At 41.0% G+C, this 20,787-nt stretch overlaps 1 protein-coding gene across 1 annotated transcript in view; it reads right to left on the bottom strand.

Moving 5' to 3' along the window:
* LOC121582598 (protein Niban 2) overlaps positions 1-20,787 on the bottom strand; it is a 46,305-nt gene that overhangs the window by 19,978 nt on the left and 5,540 nt on the right. Inside the window, exons 2-5 of the mRNA XM_041898520.2 lie at positions 6,226-6,356; positions 2,323-2,451; positions 2,017-2,122; positions 1,543-1,710 (exon numbers count right to left, since the gene is read on the bottom strand). Of these exons, the coding sequence (XP_041754454.2) occupies positions 1,543-1,710; positions 2,017-2,122; positions 2,323-2,451; positions 6,226-6,356 (534 nt within the window). The remainder of the gene's footprint in view (positions 1-1,542; positions 1,711-2,016; positions 2,123-2,322; positions 2,452-6,225; positions 6,357-20,787) is intronic.

Genomic DNA, 20,787 nt, shown 5'->3' with positions numbered 1-20,787 from the left:
AGGGGAGAAGATTCTGTAGCTTGATGTCTAAAATGGACACAAACACTGTCAGCACCTTGTCATCGTGTGTGTGTATGTGCGTGTCATTATACCCTGATGAAGACAGCTTGTCTGTCGAAATGTTGGTTATTAGGTTATTAAATTATTGCATCTGAGCTCCTAGAGTGTGCAGCTCTCCTTTTCTTTTTCAAGTGTTCTACTCCGTTAGCCAGCACCTCACCTAAATAAGTGTGCGTTTCTTTCGACTCCATATTAATGTGTGCGTGTGTGCCTGCACGTGTGTATGCATGTGTGCTTTGATCCCAAGTGAACACGCGTCAGATCCTCCCAGGGCGTGGGGTGTTAGTGGTCGAGACATACGAGTGTGTTTATTTAAAGTGCATTATGGGAAGGTGATGACGTGATGTCGGAGCACCATCGGTGGATCAGTGCAGTGATCACCATGTTGTTGTTGAGCTGCTTCTGCAACCTGTGGGATCCCAGCAAGTCTGTTCATGTGATTTCATCGGCCCACTTTGTCATTCAATGAATAATCACTGTTATAGTTTCACCTTCCTGTGAAATCCTCCCTAAGGCTATTTCTCACGTCCCCAAGTTTCTCTGAAAATGTGTGTGTGTATGCTGGATGAGGTACAGGAATACACACAAGCACATTTACGATTGACATGGAAAGGGGGGGAGGGGGCTCACATCATCCAATACCAATGTGTAACACCCTGCACCCAACACAAACGTGTATTAAGCTGGCATGTGGCAAGTACAGATGACTGATGGTTTTAAGAGTCAGGCCACAACTTGACACCGAGTTGCCCTACAGGATTCAGAGTTAAGAGGGACACTGCTCCAGACCAGCACACCACCCCGTCATGTCATCATAACATAAATAAATTGCGTCCCAAATGGAACCCTATTCCCTACAGTATGTAGTGCACAAATTTTGACCAGGGCCCATAGAGCTCTGGACAAGAATAATACACTACATAGTAAATAGGGGGCCATTTGGGAGGTTGCCCAAGACAGTAACTTAAATAACTCATCCCTGCCCTGCTGCGTTTCACCATCACTGAAAGACCAGCTCATTGTGATGGTGTGCAAATTTTCACAAAGTGACACACACACACAGGTCTGTGTTGTGAACAATGGCAGTGAGGCAGAAGAGCAGTAATTGGTCAGTGTGGAGCTGAGTCTGTGTTGTTCTCTACCTGAGATGGGTAATCCTCTGTCATGCAGAACCACCAATGGGGGGGGCTTGTATTACCGGAAATCCCCAACAGTCCCCACAAGGATAGTAAAACAAGAAAGATTCTCCCTCATGGGGGCATTTCACACATTCCCCACGAGGACAAAGGCTATTTTAAGGTTAGGGTTTAGAGTTACAATTAGGGATAGGGTTACAATTAGAGTTAGGGGTTACGTTTAGGGTTAAAGATATGGAAAATAGGATTTTGAATGGAAATGAATTTTAGGTCCCGACAAGGATTGTAAAACATATGCTGTGTGTGTGTTATTATGACAGTGTGTGGTGTTCAGACAGCTCCTCACCATTGTTGCTGTGTCTGACACAGTCCTGAAGCACAGCGTGCCACTTCTTCTGCTCCTTCTCTGTCAGCACACAGAAGTAGTGGTGGCGGGCGTATGGATGCCACAGGATCAGAGGGAACTGGGTGGCACACTTCACAAACGGACCACTGTCCACCTTGGCCTTTATACCTAAAACACAAACAAACATTCACGTTTATAGGTGTTCATAGCCTCCTCATCAGGGCACCAAACCAAAGAAAATATATTGAATCAGGAAAGGAATTCCAGAATTTGTCCAATAGGAAAACACTCATTGCTAAATGTTTTGTTACAGTGTGCCCTAATGAATATGGCCTAGCTAGTCACTGAGTACTTTAGTACTTGATCTCACATTGGGGAAAGTGCTGGTTATACCAAAATCCAACAGTGACTCATGATCAGCTGTTTAGTATACACAGATCAGCTAGTCAGGTGTAACCAAATCATATCTCTCACCTGGCAGGCTGGTGTTGATCAGTTCAAGATACTCCTCCATGGAGGTCAGAGCTTTGTATCCAGCACAGTTTATGGTTCCTTTAGGGCGCAAGCCCCTCTCGTGAGCCTATCAGAGAGTACAGAGTGAGGGTGCAGTTTCAATGAAAGAGGGTGAAAAATGTACAAACAGTTCAGAACCATAAAATCACAGATAAAGTTGTGACCCAAACGATTCAGACTAGCTGGCATCTAAATCTGTCTGATTATGAAAGTAAAAACAAATCTAGCAACAAAAAAATAGATGTTTCAGTTTTCCGACCACCTCACCACTTTGTTTTCATAGAAGCTGATGTTGTAGGTGTCGGCCACGAAGACAAAGCGGTTCCTCCATCTCTTGTTTTCCTCCAGGTACTGGAACAGACCCCCAGAAAAGATGGAGCGGTCCTCCAGAGGGTCCTACCACAACACAACAGACAGTTAGCATTAGAGCTGCTATCACTTGTATTATTGTACTACATGGTAGTGTTAGTACTAGGGATGTGAATCATTCCCTTTCATGACGATTTGATACGTATCTAGATACATGGGCTCTGATACTGTACAGGAACAATACGTTTTGGTTTGAAACAATTCGGTGCGATTTTATTTGATTAGAGAACGAATCGATACAATTTGGTTCAATGCACTAACAACTGTTGCATAAACACATTCATTTTCCATTCTAAATTCAAATCTACTGCTGATGGAGCTCATGAGCTGGATCTGTCTGAGCTGGGTCGGTCTGTAAATGATGTATGTCTATGGTGTATGTACTATGTAGGCACCTGAGCTGAACCATAAGGGAGTCTAGGCATCTACCACCCCACTACCACTATCAGATCTTTTTTTTTTTACCTGCACAAAAACAAAAGTATTTTTCATTCTATAGCTTGTTCTCCATCTTCTTTTTAAATAGTAAGCCAACATGTTTTCAGCACTCATTTCCATGACTGACCTAGCTGACTAAACTCAACTCCACGATTAACGATGGAGTTGAGCGGCGACTAGTGTGGGCAGACTGGAGCTCCGACATCACATAAAATGAAAAAAATGAACAAAAAACTACTGATTTCAGCACCCCAAGAATAGTGTGCAATTACATAGGACAATGTCATATTGTATCGGCATCTAAGTATCGTGATAATATCGTATCGTGAGGTCCCTGGCAATTACCAGCCCTAGTTAGTTAGTACCAGCAAAAGCAGCAATGATGGGGCTTCGTCCCGAATGGCACCCTATTCCCTATATAGGGTCTGGTCAAACATAGTGCACTATAAAGGATATAGGGTGCCATTTGGGACGCAACCATGGTGTTTGCAGTTGTACAAGCAATGCTGATCTGTATGGCCAGTTAGTTACCAAGTCAATTACAGATCAATCAATCTAATTCTGACACTATTTAAAAGGAACGACTGAAAACCACACACTAAAGCTGTTCAGAAAATACATTTGACACCCTTGGTCTAAACATGTCTTGTAACATACAGAGAACAACAAGGTCCTGACACAGACAGGCTGTATCTCAAATGGCACCATAGGGGTCTGGTCAAAAGTAGTGCACTATACAAGGAACAGCGTGCCATTTGAAACTCATCCATACAGTAATGTCAGGCCTAATATCATTTTACACGCTGGTGGCGGTTGAGACTGGATGGCTAAAGTGAGAACACACAGGTGTGGTATATTGTTTACACCACCACTTTGTTTTTAAATTTCCTGTTGTAGATCAAATACTGTAACTCAAACAGCATAATCCCAGCTGAGGAAGGAAGGAAGGAGGGGGAGAGAGGGGTGGAGGGGAGCTGGAGAAGAGAGGTTATGTGTCCTTGGAAGGTGCTAACTGGCAATGCTTGGTAAGATGTGGTGCCTATGAGTGCCTGTGTTTTAATCAGAAAGAGTTTTGTGCTGTTTCCGTGTGTGAATGAAAGTGTGTGTGTGTGTGCGTGTCACTACCCAGAGTATCACTTGGGTAGTGAAGAGAATAGACAAGGAAAGCAGCCACAAGATTCTTAGCACCATCACAGTTTGTTCATGTGTGAAATCTGTTCTAATTCCATCCAGTGACTTGATGGTGGAGACTAACACAGAACTCAACAGTATTACAGTGGAGATGACTACAGTATGCGTTTCCTATCTGTGTCCATAGCATTTTGACTGTTGGAGTGTAAACACTCACAACCTAACACTCAGAGATACAACATTAAGGGAGACTCCGAGGAGGATGGTGAGGTAAAGAGATGAAAAGGGAGGATGAGGAGCAGAGGACGACGAGTAGGAGAGACGCAGATGGCATGGGAATACTGTGAGAGGAAAATGAAGTAACTGAATAAACGGAAGAGGGACCGCTTAATCCAGTGTAAATTATTGTATAGAATTTATTATAAAAGAGACAAAATTCACGAGGGTGCAGTGAGATACCCGATGGGTTGGACAATACTTTTCCCATCAATAATCTTTTAAAAAGTATACTTAAAAACCAATCCTCCATTGTTAACACAATGGAAATGTAAAATGGTTTATTATCTAAATGTTGAAAGTGCGTGGGCGACAGAGGAAAAAAATGGTGCAGTTTGAGGCCATGTGACGGAGAGTAATGCGGGCACTGGAGATGGGGGTGTGAGCAGGTGGGTCTGGGCAGGTGTGATGTGGTTGTGTTTGTGTGTGTCATTTGTATGTGTATGTTTTGTATTGTTAAAAAATATATATACACTACCATTCAAAGGTTTGGGGTCACTTACAAATTTCATTTTTTTCGAAAGAAAATTTTTTTTTGGGTCCATTAAAATAACATAAAATTGATCAGAAATACAGTGTAGACATTGTTAATGTTGTAAATGGCTATTGTAGCTGGAAACGGCAGATTTGTAATGGAATATCTACATAGGCGTACAGAGGCCCATTATCAGAAACCATCAATCCTGTGTTCCAATGGTACGTTGTGTTTGCTAATCCAAGTTTATCATTTTAAAAGGCTAATTGATCATTAGAAAAACCCTTTTGCAATTATGTCAGCACAGCTGAAAACTGTTGTGCTGATTAAAGAAGCAATAAATCTGGCCTTCTTGAGACTAGTTGAGTATCTGGAGCATCAGCAATTGTGGGTTCGATTACAGGCTCAAAATGGCCAGAAACAAATAACTTTCTTCTGAAACTCGTCAGTCTATTATTGTTCTGAGAAATGAAGGCTATTCCATGTGAGAAATTGCCAAGAAATTGAAGATCTCGTACAACGCTGTGTACTACTTCACAGAACAGCGCAAACTGGCTCTAACCAGAATAGAAAGAGGAGTGGGAGGCTCCGGTACACAACTGAGCAAGAGGACAAATACATTAGAGTGTCTAGTTTGAGAAACAGACGCCTCACAGGTCCTCAACTGGCAGTTTCATTAAATAGTACCCGCAAAACACCCGTCTCAATGTAAACAGTGAAGAGGCGACTCCGGGATGCTGACCTTCTAGGCAGAGTTGCAAAGAAAAAGCCATATCTCAGACTGGCCAATAAAAAGAAAAGATTAAGATGGACAAAAGAACAGACACTGGACTTTTTCTTTGCAACTCTGCCTAGGTCAGCATCCCGGAGTCGCCTCTTCACTGTTGACGTTGAGACTGGTGTTTTGCGGGTACTATTTAATGAAGCTGCCAGTTTTTAACGGTAGTGTATAAATACACACACACAACCAGTCAAACGTTTGGACACACCTACTCATTCAAGGGTTTTTCTTTATTTTTACTATTTTCTACATTGTAGAATAATAGTGAAGACATTAAAACTATGAAATAACACACACGGAATGTTAAACAAATCAAAATATATTTTACATTGAGATTCTTCAAATAGCCACCCTTTGAATTGATGACAGCTTTGCACACTTTTGGCATTCTCTCAAAATAGCAAAGGATGGCTATTTGAATACATTTTAAATTTGTTTAACACTTTTTTGGTTACTACATGATTCCATTATGTGTTATTTCATAGTTTTGATGTCTTAACTATTATTCTACAATGTAAAAAAATAAGAAAAACCCTTGAATGAGTAGGTGTGTCCAAACCTTTGACTGGTACTGTATATATATATTTTTTTAAACAGAAGAGGGACAGATTGAGCGAGAGAAGAACGCAGGAAGACACAAAAACAGCAACAGAGGGGTGAAGGAGTGCGACAGACAGTCGTCTCCAGGCCAGCCTCTTGCCTTGCGGTGCAGGAGCTGTGGCTGGGGCCCTCCTCCCCCCTCCATCTCAAAGCGGACACTGTTGAAGAGGGCCACTGCATACTGCTGCTCGTACACATGGCCAAACTCCTCCGTCACCTGCCTGGTACGAGCTGTGGACAGAGATATAGATGACAGTTAGAACTTACAGTTAGAGAGTAACACATTCACAACACAGTCTGTAAACAAACTAATAATGGGAATAACCCATTATGTAAAGTAAATGACAACAGGTGCCAAGTTACTCAAACATCAAAAGAGACATGTCAATGTTACAAAACACAGTGAGTGAGTGAGTGAGAGAGAGAGATAACAGGCTAGACAGTCACAGAAAAACAGCCACAGACAGAGACAAAGAGAAAGAGCGAGAGAGAAAAAAGCGAGAGCGGGAGAGAATGTGGGAGAGAAAGAGTGGGGGAGAGAGAGCACAGCTAGCCCACACAGTCCCAGAAACTTCAGCTGGCAGCAGAACCAGAGCATGACACATCAGTAATGTGACTCATCAGATCACAGAGGACTTGGTCGAGAAGAGAAGCTGTGAGACTACCGAAGGGGGCATGGATGACAGGCTTGTGGAGGGGCTATAGGGTGACTCGTAACGAAAGGTGGACTTGACCGTACTCAGACAGGAAAAGCAGAGAAAGACTGTGGAAAAGAGGGCATTAACCGTCCAGTATTTTTACCACCTTTCTATCAGCCCCCCATCCCCCCACAGGGAGGCTGGTCCATGTTGACTCCAATACTTCACACAGTTGTGTCAAGTTGGCTGGATGTCCGTTGGGTGGTGGATACACACAGGAAACTGTTGAGCGTGAAAAACCCAGCAGCGTTGCAGTTCTTGACACACTCAAACCGGTGTGCCTGGCACCTACTACCATACCCGATTCAAAAGGTACTTCAATGTTTTGTCTTGCCCATTCACCTTCTAAATGGCACACACAAAATCCATGTCTCAATTGTTTAACCTGTCTCCTCCCCTTCATCTACACTGATTTAAGTCAATGTAACAAGTGATATCAATAAGGGATCATATATTTCACCTGGATTCACCTAGTCAGTCTATGTTATGGAAAGAGTTCCTAATGTTTTTTACACTCAGTTTATAAAAAAGGTAGTACAATAAATTAATTATAAATTGGAACAGATAATGAAGATTGCTACAGTTAAGGGACATTAAAGCCTTGAATAACATTGTACCAAGTGAATTTGTAGCACACGACAGACTATATGGAGATTCAAGCATCAGGATGTTGAATGGTAAAATACCATGGTCTAACCAGCAATAAAGACTATCTTCTTTATTATAAAAAACGAGTCATTTTTGGTAGGACCTTTCCTAAAGATACCGGTAGTACTTTTCCTAAATGTGGCACTTTTCCTAAAGATCCCTTATAGTCCACAGGCTTAGCTTGTGGTGGCTCCATGTTCTTAGCTCAACTCTGACATGACACTGTAGTCTGTGAGATGTTTATGGTAGAGGCGCCACAGAAAAGAGAGAACAGCATTTGAGTAGGAGGGCAGGAAGGAAAGACCTGGCAACAAGATAAGAAAGAGGGGACAGAGACTGAGAGAAGTAATCTCAAAGTAACACTCAAACACACATTCACACACACTGTGTATTGTAATGCACTGTATAAAAAAACATACTTGGTTCAATCCTGGGTTTCAGAACCAAAATAAATAATACTGAGAAGGATCTAGACATAATAGATACTACAAAGGGCATTCCCTCAGTTCCACCTGTATAATATATTCCATGCTGGTCTAATTCATCATGACACCACCCTCAGTGTGTATTTGTATAGCAGTGGAAACAGGCCAGCAGGGCTTGGATGTTGTTTGAGTCATCATGAGGGTACCAGATATCTCCTGCTACATCTGTGAGCCATTATTTCCCACACATCCTCTGTACTGTGCCTGTGACCTCTGACTGAGAACAATCCACTAGACACCCATGTGTGTTCTCTGAGGACCAGAGATATTCCCATTCACAACCAGAGGCTGGAGTTGCTATTTCATTCACATACTGCACTTTCCACAGGCTGGGTTAGTGTGCCAAAGCATGCAGACTGGCCACAGGGAGAGTTAGGTCAAATTACACACTTCCCCACTGGAATGAAGGCATGGCTTGATGGACAGTCTTCAGCAAACTAAACTGATGGAGATTTGATTGCACTTAATGGCTAAGTTAGGAAAGTGTGTGTGTGTGTGTCTACTTAGTGCCCTGTCATCCCAAATACAATCCAAAGGAGCAGGCAGTCCCAGTGCCGGGGATTAGAGACTGACAGCACACCCACCTACTTCTAGCCTGTGTTGAAAGAAAGAAAGAAAGAAAGAAAGAAAGAAAGAAAGAAAGAAAGAAAGAAAGAAAGAAAGAAAGAAAGAAAGAAAGAAAGAAAGAAAGAAAGAAAGAAAGAAAGAAAGAAAGAAAGAAAGAAAGAAAGAAAGAAAGAAAGAAAGAAAGAAAGAAAGAAAGATTGTTGTTGTTGTTGTTGTTGTTGTGTTGTTGTTGTTGTTGTTGTTGTTGTTGTTGTTGTTGTTGTTGTGTTGCTGTTGTTGTTGTTGTTGTTGCTGTTGTTGTTGTTGTGTTGTTGTTGTGTTGTTGTGTTGTTGTTGCTGTTGTTGTGTTGTTTTGTGTGTTGTTGTTGTGTTGTTGTTGTTGTTGTTGTTGTTGTTGTTGTTGTTGTTGTTGTTGTTGTTGTTGTTGTTGTTGCTGTTGCTGTTGTGTTGTTGTTGTGTTGTGTTGCTGTTGTTGTTGCTGTTGTTGTTGCTGCTGTTGTGTTGTGTTGCTGTTGTCTTTGTTGCTGTTGTGTTGTTGCTGTTGTGTTGTTGTGTTGTTGTTGTTGTTGTTTTTGCTGTTGTGTTGTTGTGTTTTGTTGTGTTGTTGTTGTGTTGTGTTGTTGTGTTGTGTTGTGTTTTTTTTTTGGAAAGAAAGGAAGAAAGAAAGAAAGAAAGAAAGAAAGGCAGAAAGAAAGAAAGAAAGAAAGAAAGAAAGAAAGAAAGAAAGAAAGGCAGAACGAAAGAACGAAAGAAAGAACGAAAGAAAGGCAGAAAGAACGAAAGAATGAAAGAAAGGCAGAAAGAACGAAAGAAAGGCAGAAAGAACGAAAGAAAGGCAGAAAGAACGAAAGAAAGGCAGAAAGAACGAAAGAACGAAAGAAAGGCAGAAAGAGTGAGTGAGAGTACAGTAGTCAGTGCATTGATCATTTCCCTTCCTGTTTCCATTGGGTGCAGACTGTGTAGACCGTCTAAACAGCTGGAAAACCACACTTTGACTGGAAAACTCCAAGAATCAGCAGACATCCTGAAGCTTGAATGGTACACTGTCACACTGGGATGTAGGCTAGGCCTACTGAACCATACTGTATTGTATAATGTAACGTATTAAGGGATGAAGGAGTGATGGACTAGGTTCAAGAGGTTCACAGACACCTGATTAACTAGGAGTTGGAAAGAAAACAGAAATGTGTATGTCAAAGAGGAGTTCAGCTGGTGAAAATGTGCCTTGACAGCAAATGTGGTGACATCGACCAGTATAGCCAACTACTCCAAACAGTATACTCCCAAAGGAAAAGAGCTGACTAACCACTCCTCCCACAGGCACAAACATGTGTGCAGACACACACACACACACACTGCTCTCACCTTATGCAGTGGGTTGGGTCGTGTCTGTGAAATAGACAAAAGGTATAAGATGAAACAATAGAAATATAAAAGAAAGCTGTATAGAGAGAATGAAAAATGTGTTAAATAGGATTTTTAGGCCAAAACAACATCAAATAAATGCATTGTGAAAGAGCAAGAGAGAGAGAGGGAGGAAATAAAATAGGGCAGTGTGTGAGAACCAAACTGGCTTTCTGCTCATTAATACCAAGGCGTGTTCCAACCTGCTTTTTCTTCTGTACACACACTCACTTCTCTCTTTCCTTCTAAATCTGCAGCTTTAGACATCTTTAGAAGCTACAAAGGGACAGAGTACTGAACAGGCACGCAGGGCATGTGCCCCGGGGCCCCTCGACCTCCAGGGGCTCTCAACCCACATTTATTTATTTGGGCCCCCTGGAAGTCAAAATTCTCTCTCAGCCTCATGGCAAAAAGTGTAGAATAGCTTGAGATGGGCTACAAAACAGCACATTTTGCTCTCTGACCCATGGCAAAACCTGTAGAATTGCAGGAAATCAGCTTTAAAAACCGCAACATTTTCTCTTAGCCTCATGACAAAATGTGTAGAATAGCATTATAACAACAACAAAAAAAAGGTTTTCCAAAAATATACAATTAGTGTAAAAAACATTAGGAACCTTTCCAATATTGAGTTGCACCCCCTTTTACCCTCAGAACAGCCTCAATTCAACGGGGCATGGACTCTACATGGTGTCAAAAGCATTCCACAGGGATCCTGGCCCATGTTGACTCCAATGCTTCCCACAGTTGTGTCAAGTTGGCTGGATGTCCTTTGGGTGTTTGATCATTCTTGTTTTGTACACTCAGTATATATAATAACTTTGTCATCGACAAAAAAAAATATATATTTCTTGACCGAAAGTAATCTGTTCTTTCAACCAATCGATTGGTTGAAATTTTAAAATGTGTATTTTTCCATATATAGACACACCCTATGTTCGAGTAAAATCAACAAAAAAAAATATGTCTACTTTGTCTGATGCTTTAAGCACTGTAATTAAAAATGAAGACACAAATTACTAAAGAGGGAGCCAGGGATCAATATAGCCTAACCGGAAGTAAAAACCTGTTCCCGACCCAGCCCTCCTCCTCCCACTGCTGCTGGCCTTTGCAGATTCTGCCATTATGCTCCTGAAGTTGCCGGTAATAGGCTACACCAGCGGTCGGCAACCTTTTCCATTTGGAGTGCCAAGTTATCGTACCATTTCTACAGATCTGCGTGCCAGTTATGATTTTCATATTTTTTTGTGAAACAGTTTAAATTTAAAATAAAGTCTTCATATCTCAAATTCAATGTCATGTAGTTAATCTAAATTCTATTTCTAAATGAAAACGATACAAATCTAAAAGTAACTTCTATTGCCATTGCCAATACGTAAAAATAGCCTACATAAAGCCAACAAATAAAAACATTGCAGCCCGCAGGTTGAAAATATCCTGATAAAAAATAAATATCCTATAAATCACATTGGCTATGCATGGCCTGTCTGCAAGGAACTTGAAACATTGTATCAAATACTAACTTGGGTCTGGCCTGAACCTAAGTGCTAGCAAACTTGCAACATTGTATAAAATATTCTAGGCCCTCAGAGTTTACCATGACAGTGAGCTCCGGACAGACAAACAGCTGTAGGCTATTTGCACAAGGGATAAGAAGTAAATCAGGTTGGCCTATTTTATGACATTTCCACCAAATCAGAGCATGACATTTTTTTCCCCCTTTCACGCAGAGTGGTTATAAAAAGGGAGAGAGCTGGAAATATCTTTCAAATAGGCTACGTTGAGGAACTATAGTAAAAACAGACTTTGTTTCCTTGCTTTTTGAGGCAAAGAAAAAATTACTTTGAGAAGCTCCACAGTGATGGTGAGTTAAGACAATCAGAAATAGTATCAGATTCCCAAATGGGCACATTTATAAGCCTACATTTGTGTGCAGGCCAGGTAGACTAGTCCTAGTTCTATGCATAATCAGGTGTGTATCCTTACTCAAGATTGTCTTGTTTGGAGCGCTCCTGTCAAGGAATAAATTGACAACTTGTAAATGGAATCAAATAAACCAAAAAGTGTTCCTCAAAAGTGTAGCCTAGGTTGTGCGCTCTGCAAACAACGTGTCCACTCCTACAACGACAATGGTTAGACTAATAGTAGTAATAATAATAATAAATAATAATAATAATGCATTAACATAAATTACCTTAACCAAACAAACATAGTAGATGATAAATGATGGTAATTAAGGGTAAATGTACTACTGGTGAGCCATCCCCACGGCCTCCGCAATGGCTTAATCCACTCAGACAGGCGTGAATCAGACAGGGGTCTCTTGCGCCATTACATTTTCTTTTATATACAGTGGGGAAAAAAAGTATTTAGTCAGCCACCAATTGTGCAAGTTCTCCCACTTAAAAAGATGAGAGAGGCCTGTAATTTTCATCATAGGTACACGTCAACTATGACAGACAAAATTAGAAAAAAAAATCCAGAAAATCACATTGTAGGATTTTTAATGAATTTATTGGCATATGATGGTGGAAAATAAGTATTTGGTCAATAACAAAAAGTTTCTCAATACTTTGTTATATACCCTTTGTTGGCAATGACACAGGTCAAACGTTTTCTGTAAGTCTTCACAAGGTTTTCACACACTGTTGCTGGTATTTTGGCCAATTCCTCCATGCAGATCTCCTCTAGAGCAGTGATGTTTTGGGGCTGTCGCTGGGCAACACAGACTTTCAACTCCCTCCAAAGATTTTCCAATGGGGTTGAGATCTGGAGACTGGCTAGGCCACTCCAGGACCTTGAAATGCTTCTTACGAAGCCACTCCTTCGTTGCCCGGGCGGTGTGTTTGGGATCATTGTCATGCTGAAAGACCCAGCCACGTTTCATCTTCAATGCCCTTGCTGATGGAAGGAGGGTTTCACTCAAAATCTCACGATACATGGCCCCATTCATTCTTTCCTTTACACGGATCAGTCGTCCTGGTCCCTTTGCAGAAAAAAACAGCCCCAAAGCATGATGTTTCCAACCCCATGCTTCACAGTAGGTATGGTGTTCTTTGGATGCAACTCAGCATTCTTTGTCCTCCAAACATGACGAGTTGAGTTTTTACCAAAAAGTTATATTTTGGTTTCATCTGACCATATGACATTCTCCCAATCCTCTTCTGGATCATCCAAATACACTTCAGACGGGCCTGGACATGTACTGGCTTAAGCAGGGGGACACGTCTCGCACTGCAGGATTTGAGTCCCTGGCGGCGTAGTGTGTTACTGATGGTTGGCTTTGTTACTTTGGTCCCAGCTCTCAGCAGGTCATTCACTAGGTCCCCCCCGTGTGGTTCTGGGATTTTTGCTCACCGTTCTTGTGATCATTTTGACCCCACGGGGTGAGATCTTGCATGGAGCCCCAGATCGAGGGAGATTATCAGTGGTCTTGTATGTCTTCCATTTCCTAATAATTGCTCCCACAGTTGATTTCTTCAAACCAAGCTGCTTACCTGTTGCAGATTCAGTCTTCCCAGCCTGGTGCAGGTCTACAATTTTGTTTTTGGTGTCCTTTGACAGCTCTTTGGTCTTGGCCATTGTGAAGTTTGGAGTGTGACTGTTTGAGGTTGTGGACAGGTGTCTTTTATACTGATAACAAGTTCAAACAGGTGCCATTAATACAGGTAACGAGTGGAGGACAGAGGAGCCTCTTAAAGAAGAAGTTACAGGTCTGTGAGAGCCAGAAATCTTGCTTGTTTGTAGGTGACCAAATACTTATTTTCCACCATAATTTGCAAATCAATTCATTAAAAATCCTACAATGTGATTTTCTGGATTTTTTTTTCTCAATTTGTCTGTCATAGTTGACGTGTACCTATGATGAAAATTACAGGCCTCTCTCATCTTTTTAAGTGGGAGAACTTGCACAATTGGTGGCTGACTAAATACTTTTTTGCCCCACTGTATTTGCCACTGCTCGACTAAAAAAATATATTGTTTGACCAACAGCCTATCGACCAAACAAATCGACCAGTCGACTAAATGGGGTCAGCCCTAATAATAACCTTCATATCCATGATATAATAACCATAATATCGAAGTAAACTTCGAGTCATGCGATGATATGTTGTGTGGTCCTCCCATTACGACTCGGGAAATCATGCAGTTTATTAGGCTACAGATAAAATAAGTTACGATGAATTTCACAGGGTGGTGAAAGTGCACTGTGATGAGCTTGATGCGCCTTAATCGAGGGTCTTATTCTGGTGACATGATGATCGATGCTTGGCTGCCGTTTGACAAAAAAAAAAGTATTGCTCTTATCCATAATAATGATTTGGTCAAACAGTAAAGTACATTATCCTCATGATTCCTGTAATGAAAGTGTCTGCCTGCCCCTGTACCCATTTCGCTGGGGCCTGCTGCTGTGTCGAGCGAACCACTATCTTTCCCAGGGAACAAAAATGCTCTGGGAGAATTTTTTTTGTATAATATTTAAAAATCCTATTGTGGGGAAAAAAACTGCTATTCTGTTGTCACAGTTGAAGAAATGAGGTTATCAGCTTTCTGTAGGTATAGTTTTTATTTCTCAGCTCAATAGCAACTATTTTACAACCAAGATATTTGATATAGCTTTGGAGACACGGAGCGCGCGAAATGTGCATTGGCAATTGCGATTACCTAGGCCTCATTGGGCGGTAGGACATTAAGTGAACTGCAGTTTGCAAATGATTCATTCTTTTTGAACTACTCTTTTTACTGACTCGAGAGTCGTGATTCGTTTTTTCTGAGTGACTAGTAAATTGTTTGACCTGCTAGTGATGGCTGCAATGAGTCCTACAGCAGGATTAATACACGCCCCTCCGGCTCAGCGGCTCCAGAGACATGCTCCGACCACCAACTATCGGTCATATGCGCACAGTAAAATAGATAGAGCATAGAGAAGAAAAATACAATGTTTAGAACTGATAATTGAGCGCATGGTGCAAAAATTAATGCAATTAATTGATTATTGACTGGTATGATGGACACAGCTTTATAGAACCAAAACATATACACCACTCTGCTCAACAAACTCAAACTCGAGAATGAATCGTTTGAGGTGCTGCAGTTCGTGAACGACATTGTGCTTATCACCCTCACGGCATTCAAGCAAGAGTCGTTCACAATCCAGTCCGTTTGCAACTAGACCTCGTTTCAAATGTATCAAGAAAACTACTTAAAGTGCCTTCAGAAAGTATTCATACCCTTGACTTATTCCACATGTTAGTCTGAATTCAAAATTGATTAATTGTACTTTTTCCTCACCCATCTACACACAATACCCCATGACGACAAATTGAAAACATGTTTTTAGACATTTTTGCAAATGTCTTGAAAATGAAATACAGAAATCTTAGTCTAAACTAACTTGGCTACTCACAAACATTTACCGGCTCCTTGGTAAGCAACTCCAGTGTAGATTTGGCCTTGTGTTTTAGGTTATTGTCCTGCTGAAAGGTAAATTCACCCCCAGTGTCTGGTGGAAAGCAAACCAGGTTTTCCTCTAGGATTTTGCCTGTGCACTTCCCAGTTCCTTAACGATTACAAGCATACCCATAACATGATGCCGCCACCACTACGCTTGAAAATACGGACAGTGGTACTCAGTAATGTGTTGTATTGGATTTGCCCCAAACATAACACTTTGTATTCAGGACAAAAAGGTAATTGCTTTGCCAAATTTTTTTGAGTATTACTTTAGTGCCTTGTTGCAAACACTTTTGGTATGTTTTATTCTGTACAGGCTTCCTTCTTTTCATTGTCAATTAGGTTAGTATTGCGGAATAACTACAATGTTGTTGATCTATATTCAGTTGTTTTCTCCTATCACAGCCATTAAATGCTTTAACTGTTTTAGTCACCGTTAGACTCATGGTGAAATCCCTGAGCGGTTTCCTTCCTCTCCGGCAACTGAGTTAGGAAGGACGCCTGTATCTTTGTAGTGACTGGGTGTATTGATACACCATCCAAAGTGTAATTAATAACTTCACCATGCTCAAAGGGATATTCAAATGTCTGCTTTTTATTTTAACCCATTTACCAATACGTGCCCTTCTTTGCAAGGCATTGGAAAACCTCCCTGGTCTTTGTGGTTGAATCTGTGTTTGAAATTCACTGCTCGACTGAGGGACCTTACAGATAATGATATGTGTGGGGTACAGAAATGAGGTAGTCATTAAAAAAATCATATTAAAACTATTAATGCACACAGAGTGAGTCCATGCAACATTTTATGTGACTTGTTAAGCACATTTTTACTCCTGAACTTATTTAGGCTTGCCATAACAAAGGGGTTGAATACTTACTGACTAAAGACATTTCAGCTTTTAATTTTTTATTACATTTGTAAACATAATTCCACTTGGACATTATGGGGTATTGTGTGTAGGCCAGTGACAAAAACAGATTTGGACTAACACAACAAAATGTGGAAAATGTGAATACTTTCTGAAGGCACTGTATTTCTATGCCTAGCAAATCAACAAATGTACATTAGTTCAAGCACACGTTTACAAGTCTCAGTCACAAATCATAGCTACAATAAACCCCCTATGGCGAACAAGAGGCTCATAGAATCATGACTCTTTCGAGTTTTCAGTTCATCGTTTGCCATTAGGGGGTCCTGTGTCCTCTGGCTATTACTGACTCAAATGAACGAAATGAGTGGAAGGAGTCCATCTTTTGAGCCGAACTTCCCATCACTAATGGCTACTAACAGTAAGTATTATATTTAGAGTTAGCGATCTAGCTAATGTGTTTTGAGTTTTCACTATAAATTAGCCTATGATATTCGTGCACATTAAGATGCAGGCAAATTCAGCAATATTGGAAAACATATGAAAATTATAGAGCCCTATTTTAAAATGTTAAATAGAAACAGCCTAATTGTCAACCCAAAATGAATGACAATCACTGGATAAGGTTGAACATTAGAAAGGCCCGGTAGGAAGGCCGGGAAGATCGTAAAAGACTCCAACCACCCAAGCCATAGACCATTCTCTCTGCTTCCGCACGGCAATAAGTACCGGTGCATCAACTCTGGCACCAACAGGCTCTTGATAAGCTTCTATCCCCAAGCAATAAGACTGATAAATAGCTAACAAAATAGCTACACATGAAAATGATCGGAGAGGTTGAGAGTAGAAGAAGTTCAAGAGAAAAACAAACAAAATATAATTATTGTAAAATTGACTGTGTCCATAAAAGGTATATACAGTGGGGGAAAAAAGTATTTAGTCAGCCACCAATTGTGCAAGTTCTCCCACTTAAAAAGATGAGAGATGCCTGTAATTTTCATCATAGGTACACGTCAACTATGACAGACAAAATGAGAAATAATTATCCAGAAAATCACATTGTAGGATTTTTTATGAATATATTTACAAATTATGGTGGAAAATAAGTATTTGGTCAATAACAAAAGTTTCTCAATACGTTGTTATATACCCTTTGTTGGTAATGACACAGGTCAAACGTTTTCTGTAAGTCTTCAAAGTTTTCACACACTGTTGCTGGTATTTTGGCCCATTCCTCCATGCAGATCTCCTCTAGAGCAGTGATGTTTTGGGGCTGTCGCTGGGCAACACGGACTTTCAACTCCCTCCAAAGATTTTCTATGGGGTTGAGATCTGGAGACTGGCTAGGCCACTCCAGGACCTTGAAATGCTTCTTACGAAGCCACTCCTTCGTTGCCAGGGCGGTGTGTTTGGGATCATTGTCATGCTGAAAGACCCAGCCACGATTCATCTTCAATGCCCTTGCTGATGGAAGGAGGTTTTCACTCAGAATCTCATGATACATGGCTCCATTCATTCTTTCCTTTACACGGATCAGTCGTCCTGGTCCCTTTGCAGAAAAACAGCCCCAAAGCATGATGTTTCCACCCCCATGCTTCACAGTAGGTATGGTGTTCTTTGGATGCAACTCAGCATTCTTTGTCCTCCAAACACGACGAGTTTAGTTTTTACCAAAAAGTTATATTTTGTTTTCATCTGACCATATGACATTCTCCCAATCCTCTTCTGGATCATCCAAATGCACTCTAGCAAACTTCAGACGGGCCTGGACATGTACTGGCTTAAGCAGGGGGACACGTCTGGCACTGCAGGATTTGAGTCCCTGGCGGTGTAGTGTGTTACTGATGGTAGGCTTTGTTACTTTGGTCCCAGCTCTCTGCAGGTCATTCACTAGGTCCCCCCGTGTGGTTCTGGGATTATTATTATTATTTATTTTTTTATTCTTGTGATCATTTTGACCCCACGGGGCGAGATCTTGCGTGGCGCCCCAGATCGAGGGAGATTATCAGTGGTCTTGTATGTCTTCCATTTCCTAATAATTGCTCCCACAGTTGATTTCTTCAAACCAAGCTGCTTACCTATTGCAGATTCAGTCTTCCCAGCCTGGTGCAGGTCTACAATTTTGTTTCTGGTGTCCTTTGACAGCTCTTTGGTCTTGGCCATAGTGGAGTTTGGAGTGTGACTGTTTGAGGTTGTGGACAGGTGTCTTTTATACTGATAAGTTCAAACAGGTGCCATTAATACAGGTAACGAGTGGAGGACAGAGGAGCCTCTTAAAGAAGAAGTTACAGGTCTGTGAGAGCCAGAAATCTTGCTTGTTTGTAGGTGACCAAATCCTTATTTTCCACCACATTTTGCAAATAAATTCATTACAAATCCTACAATGTGATTTTCTGGATTTTTTTTTCTCAATTTGTTTGTCATAGTTGACGTGTACCTATGATGAAAACTACAGGCCTCTCTCATCTTTTTAAGTGGGAGAACTTCCACAATTGGTGGCTGACTAAATACTTTTTTCCCCCACTGTAGGTGATCAAATACTTTTGTCATGCAATAAAATGCAAATGAATTACTTAAAAATCATACAATGTGATTTTCTGGATTTTTGTTTTAGATTCCGTCTCTCACAGTTGAAGTGTACCTATGATAAAAATGACAGACCTCTACATGCTTTGTAAGTAGGAAAACCTGCAAAATCGGCAGTGTATCAAATACTTGTTCTCCCCACTGTATGTATGTATATATATATATTTTTTAAAATAGCTACACCGACAGAGTTAACCTTATATCTAAAAGTTATGTCCCCCCACTTCTAAAACCAAAGTTGCGCCCCTGCCCCTACATATCTACCTCCATCACTCCAGTATCCCTGCACATTGCAAATATTGTATTGGAACTCACCCTGTATGCTTACTTACTTAGTTCTGATTCAGAGGGGTTGGGTTAAATGCGGAAGACACATTTCAGTTGAATGCATTCAGTTGTACAACTGACTAGGTATCCCCCTTTCCCTTTACCTTCATATTTCGTGTGATTTTATTATAGTATTACATTGTTATTGAGTATTGCATTTTTGGGTTTTGAGATTGCAAGAAAGGCATTTCACTGTACTTGTGCTTGTGACATTAAAACTTGAATCACAACATGAAACAATGTATTTCTTGAATACATTCTCAGTAGTCTATTACACATTTTAATAAAGCACTGAATTACTTCATACGATGATACAAAAATGTTTATATTATGGGATGGCGTGGGGTGACCAAATCATGGGCTGGTGGCAGCAACTGAAAAACTTAGTGGCACCAGTGCCACCAGGGGAAAATATTAGTCTGGAGCCCTGTGAGGGTGAGTCTGGGGGGAAAGTGGCATACAGTGTTTCCAGCCACAACCACACACACACACACACATATCCTGGATTCTGAGGTTGGAACCCCAGACAGAGTGGCAAGCCATGGAAAATTCAAGTTGCTTGATCAAACCTTACTTCACCCAAGCAAACTCATATAATAAATTCAACATGATTGAATTGAGGAATCGTTCAGTGAAACACACCCCAGTAAACATGATCCCATTGGCTCCATGTGGGTTTTCACACCAGCCCGACACGGGCTAGCCCACACCAGACCGACACGGGCTAGCCGTTCCAATAAGTGTTCTGTTGTGCGATGCCCAATTTTTCTTTATCTTGTACACTCGCAATGATGAAGTCTTTAAAAAGCCTTCAATACCTAAGTGCATGTGACATATGAGAAACGTAAAGGGAAAAGTCACTGCTGCTCTATTTCACTATATATGCACATTAATAGGTTATTAACATATCATGGGTCATGAAAATTGAGAATGTATTCACTACACGCAAATACGAGCATTTCTGCATTTCACTGGTAGAAACGGGCCATCTACATTTCCTGGTTGTAAGCAAACCACAATATCCAGAATTCATAGCGATTTCAGGATGTAGTACCGCCCCGGTGGAGGTGGATCCAGTTGATGTGAATACTCCCATGGAGAAATATAAAAATGTCTGTGTTTGTAGCCAGCACTTTTAGCCAACGGATTTCGAAACAGACCTGAAGTCTCAACTCATGGTGTTGCCAGGTCGAACGTTGAAAAGTGATGCTATTCCACCGATTTTCCCCTTCCGATCAGACGTCAGCGCAGCAGAAAAGAAGTCGAGCTGAGGTAACGCAGCTAACGTTACCTAGCGAACTACATTTGTTTATCTAAACAAAAATCTAGCTAGCTTTCATAATACACTGGCTAGACAGTCATAAAAAAATATATATAAACTCAGCAAAAAAAGAAACGTCCTCTCACTGTCAACTGCGTTTGTTGTCAGCAAACTTACCGTGTAAATATTTGTATGAACATAAGATTCAACAACTGAGATATAAACTGAACAAGTTCCACAGACGTGACTAACAGAAACGGGATAATGTGTCCCTGAACAATGGGGGGGGGTCAAAATTAACAGTCAGTATTTGGTGTGGCCACCAGCTGCATTAAGTACTGCAGTGCATCTCCTCCTCATGGA

This window comes from Coregonus clupeaformis, unplaced genomic scaffold (assembly GCF_020615455.1).
Source record: "Coregonus clupeaformis isolate EN_2021a unplaced genomic scaffold, ASM2061545v1 scaf0094, whole genome shotgun sequence".
In the NCBI taxonomy this organism is placed as follows: domain Eukaryota; kingdom Metazoa; phylum Chordata; class Actinopteri; order Salmoniformes; family Salmonidae; genus Coregonus; species Coregonus clupeaformis.
The sequence above is the reverse complement of the archived record's forward strand: the minus strand, read 5'-3'. Positions and strand labels throughout refer to the sequence as shown.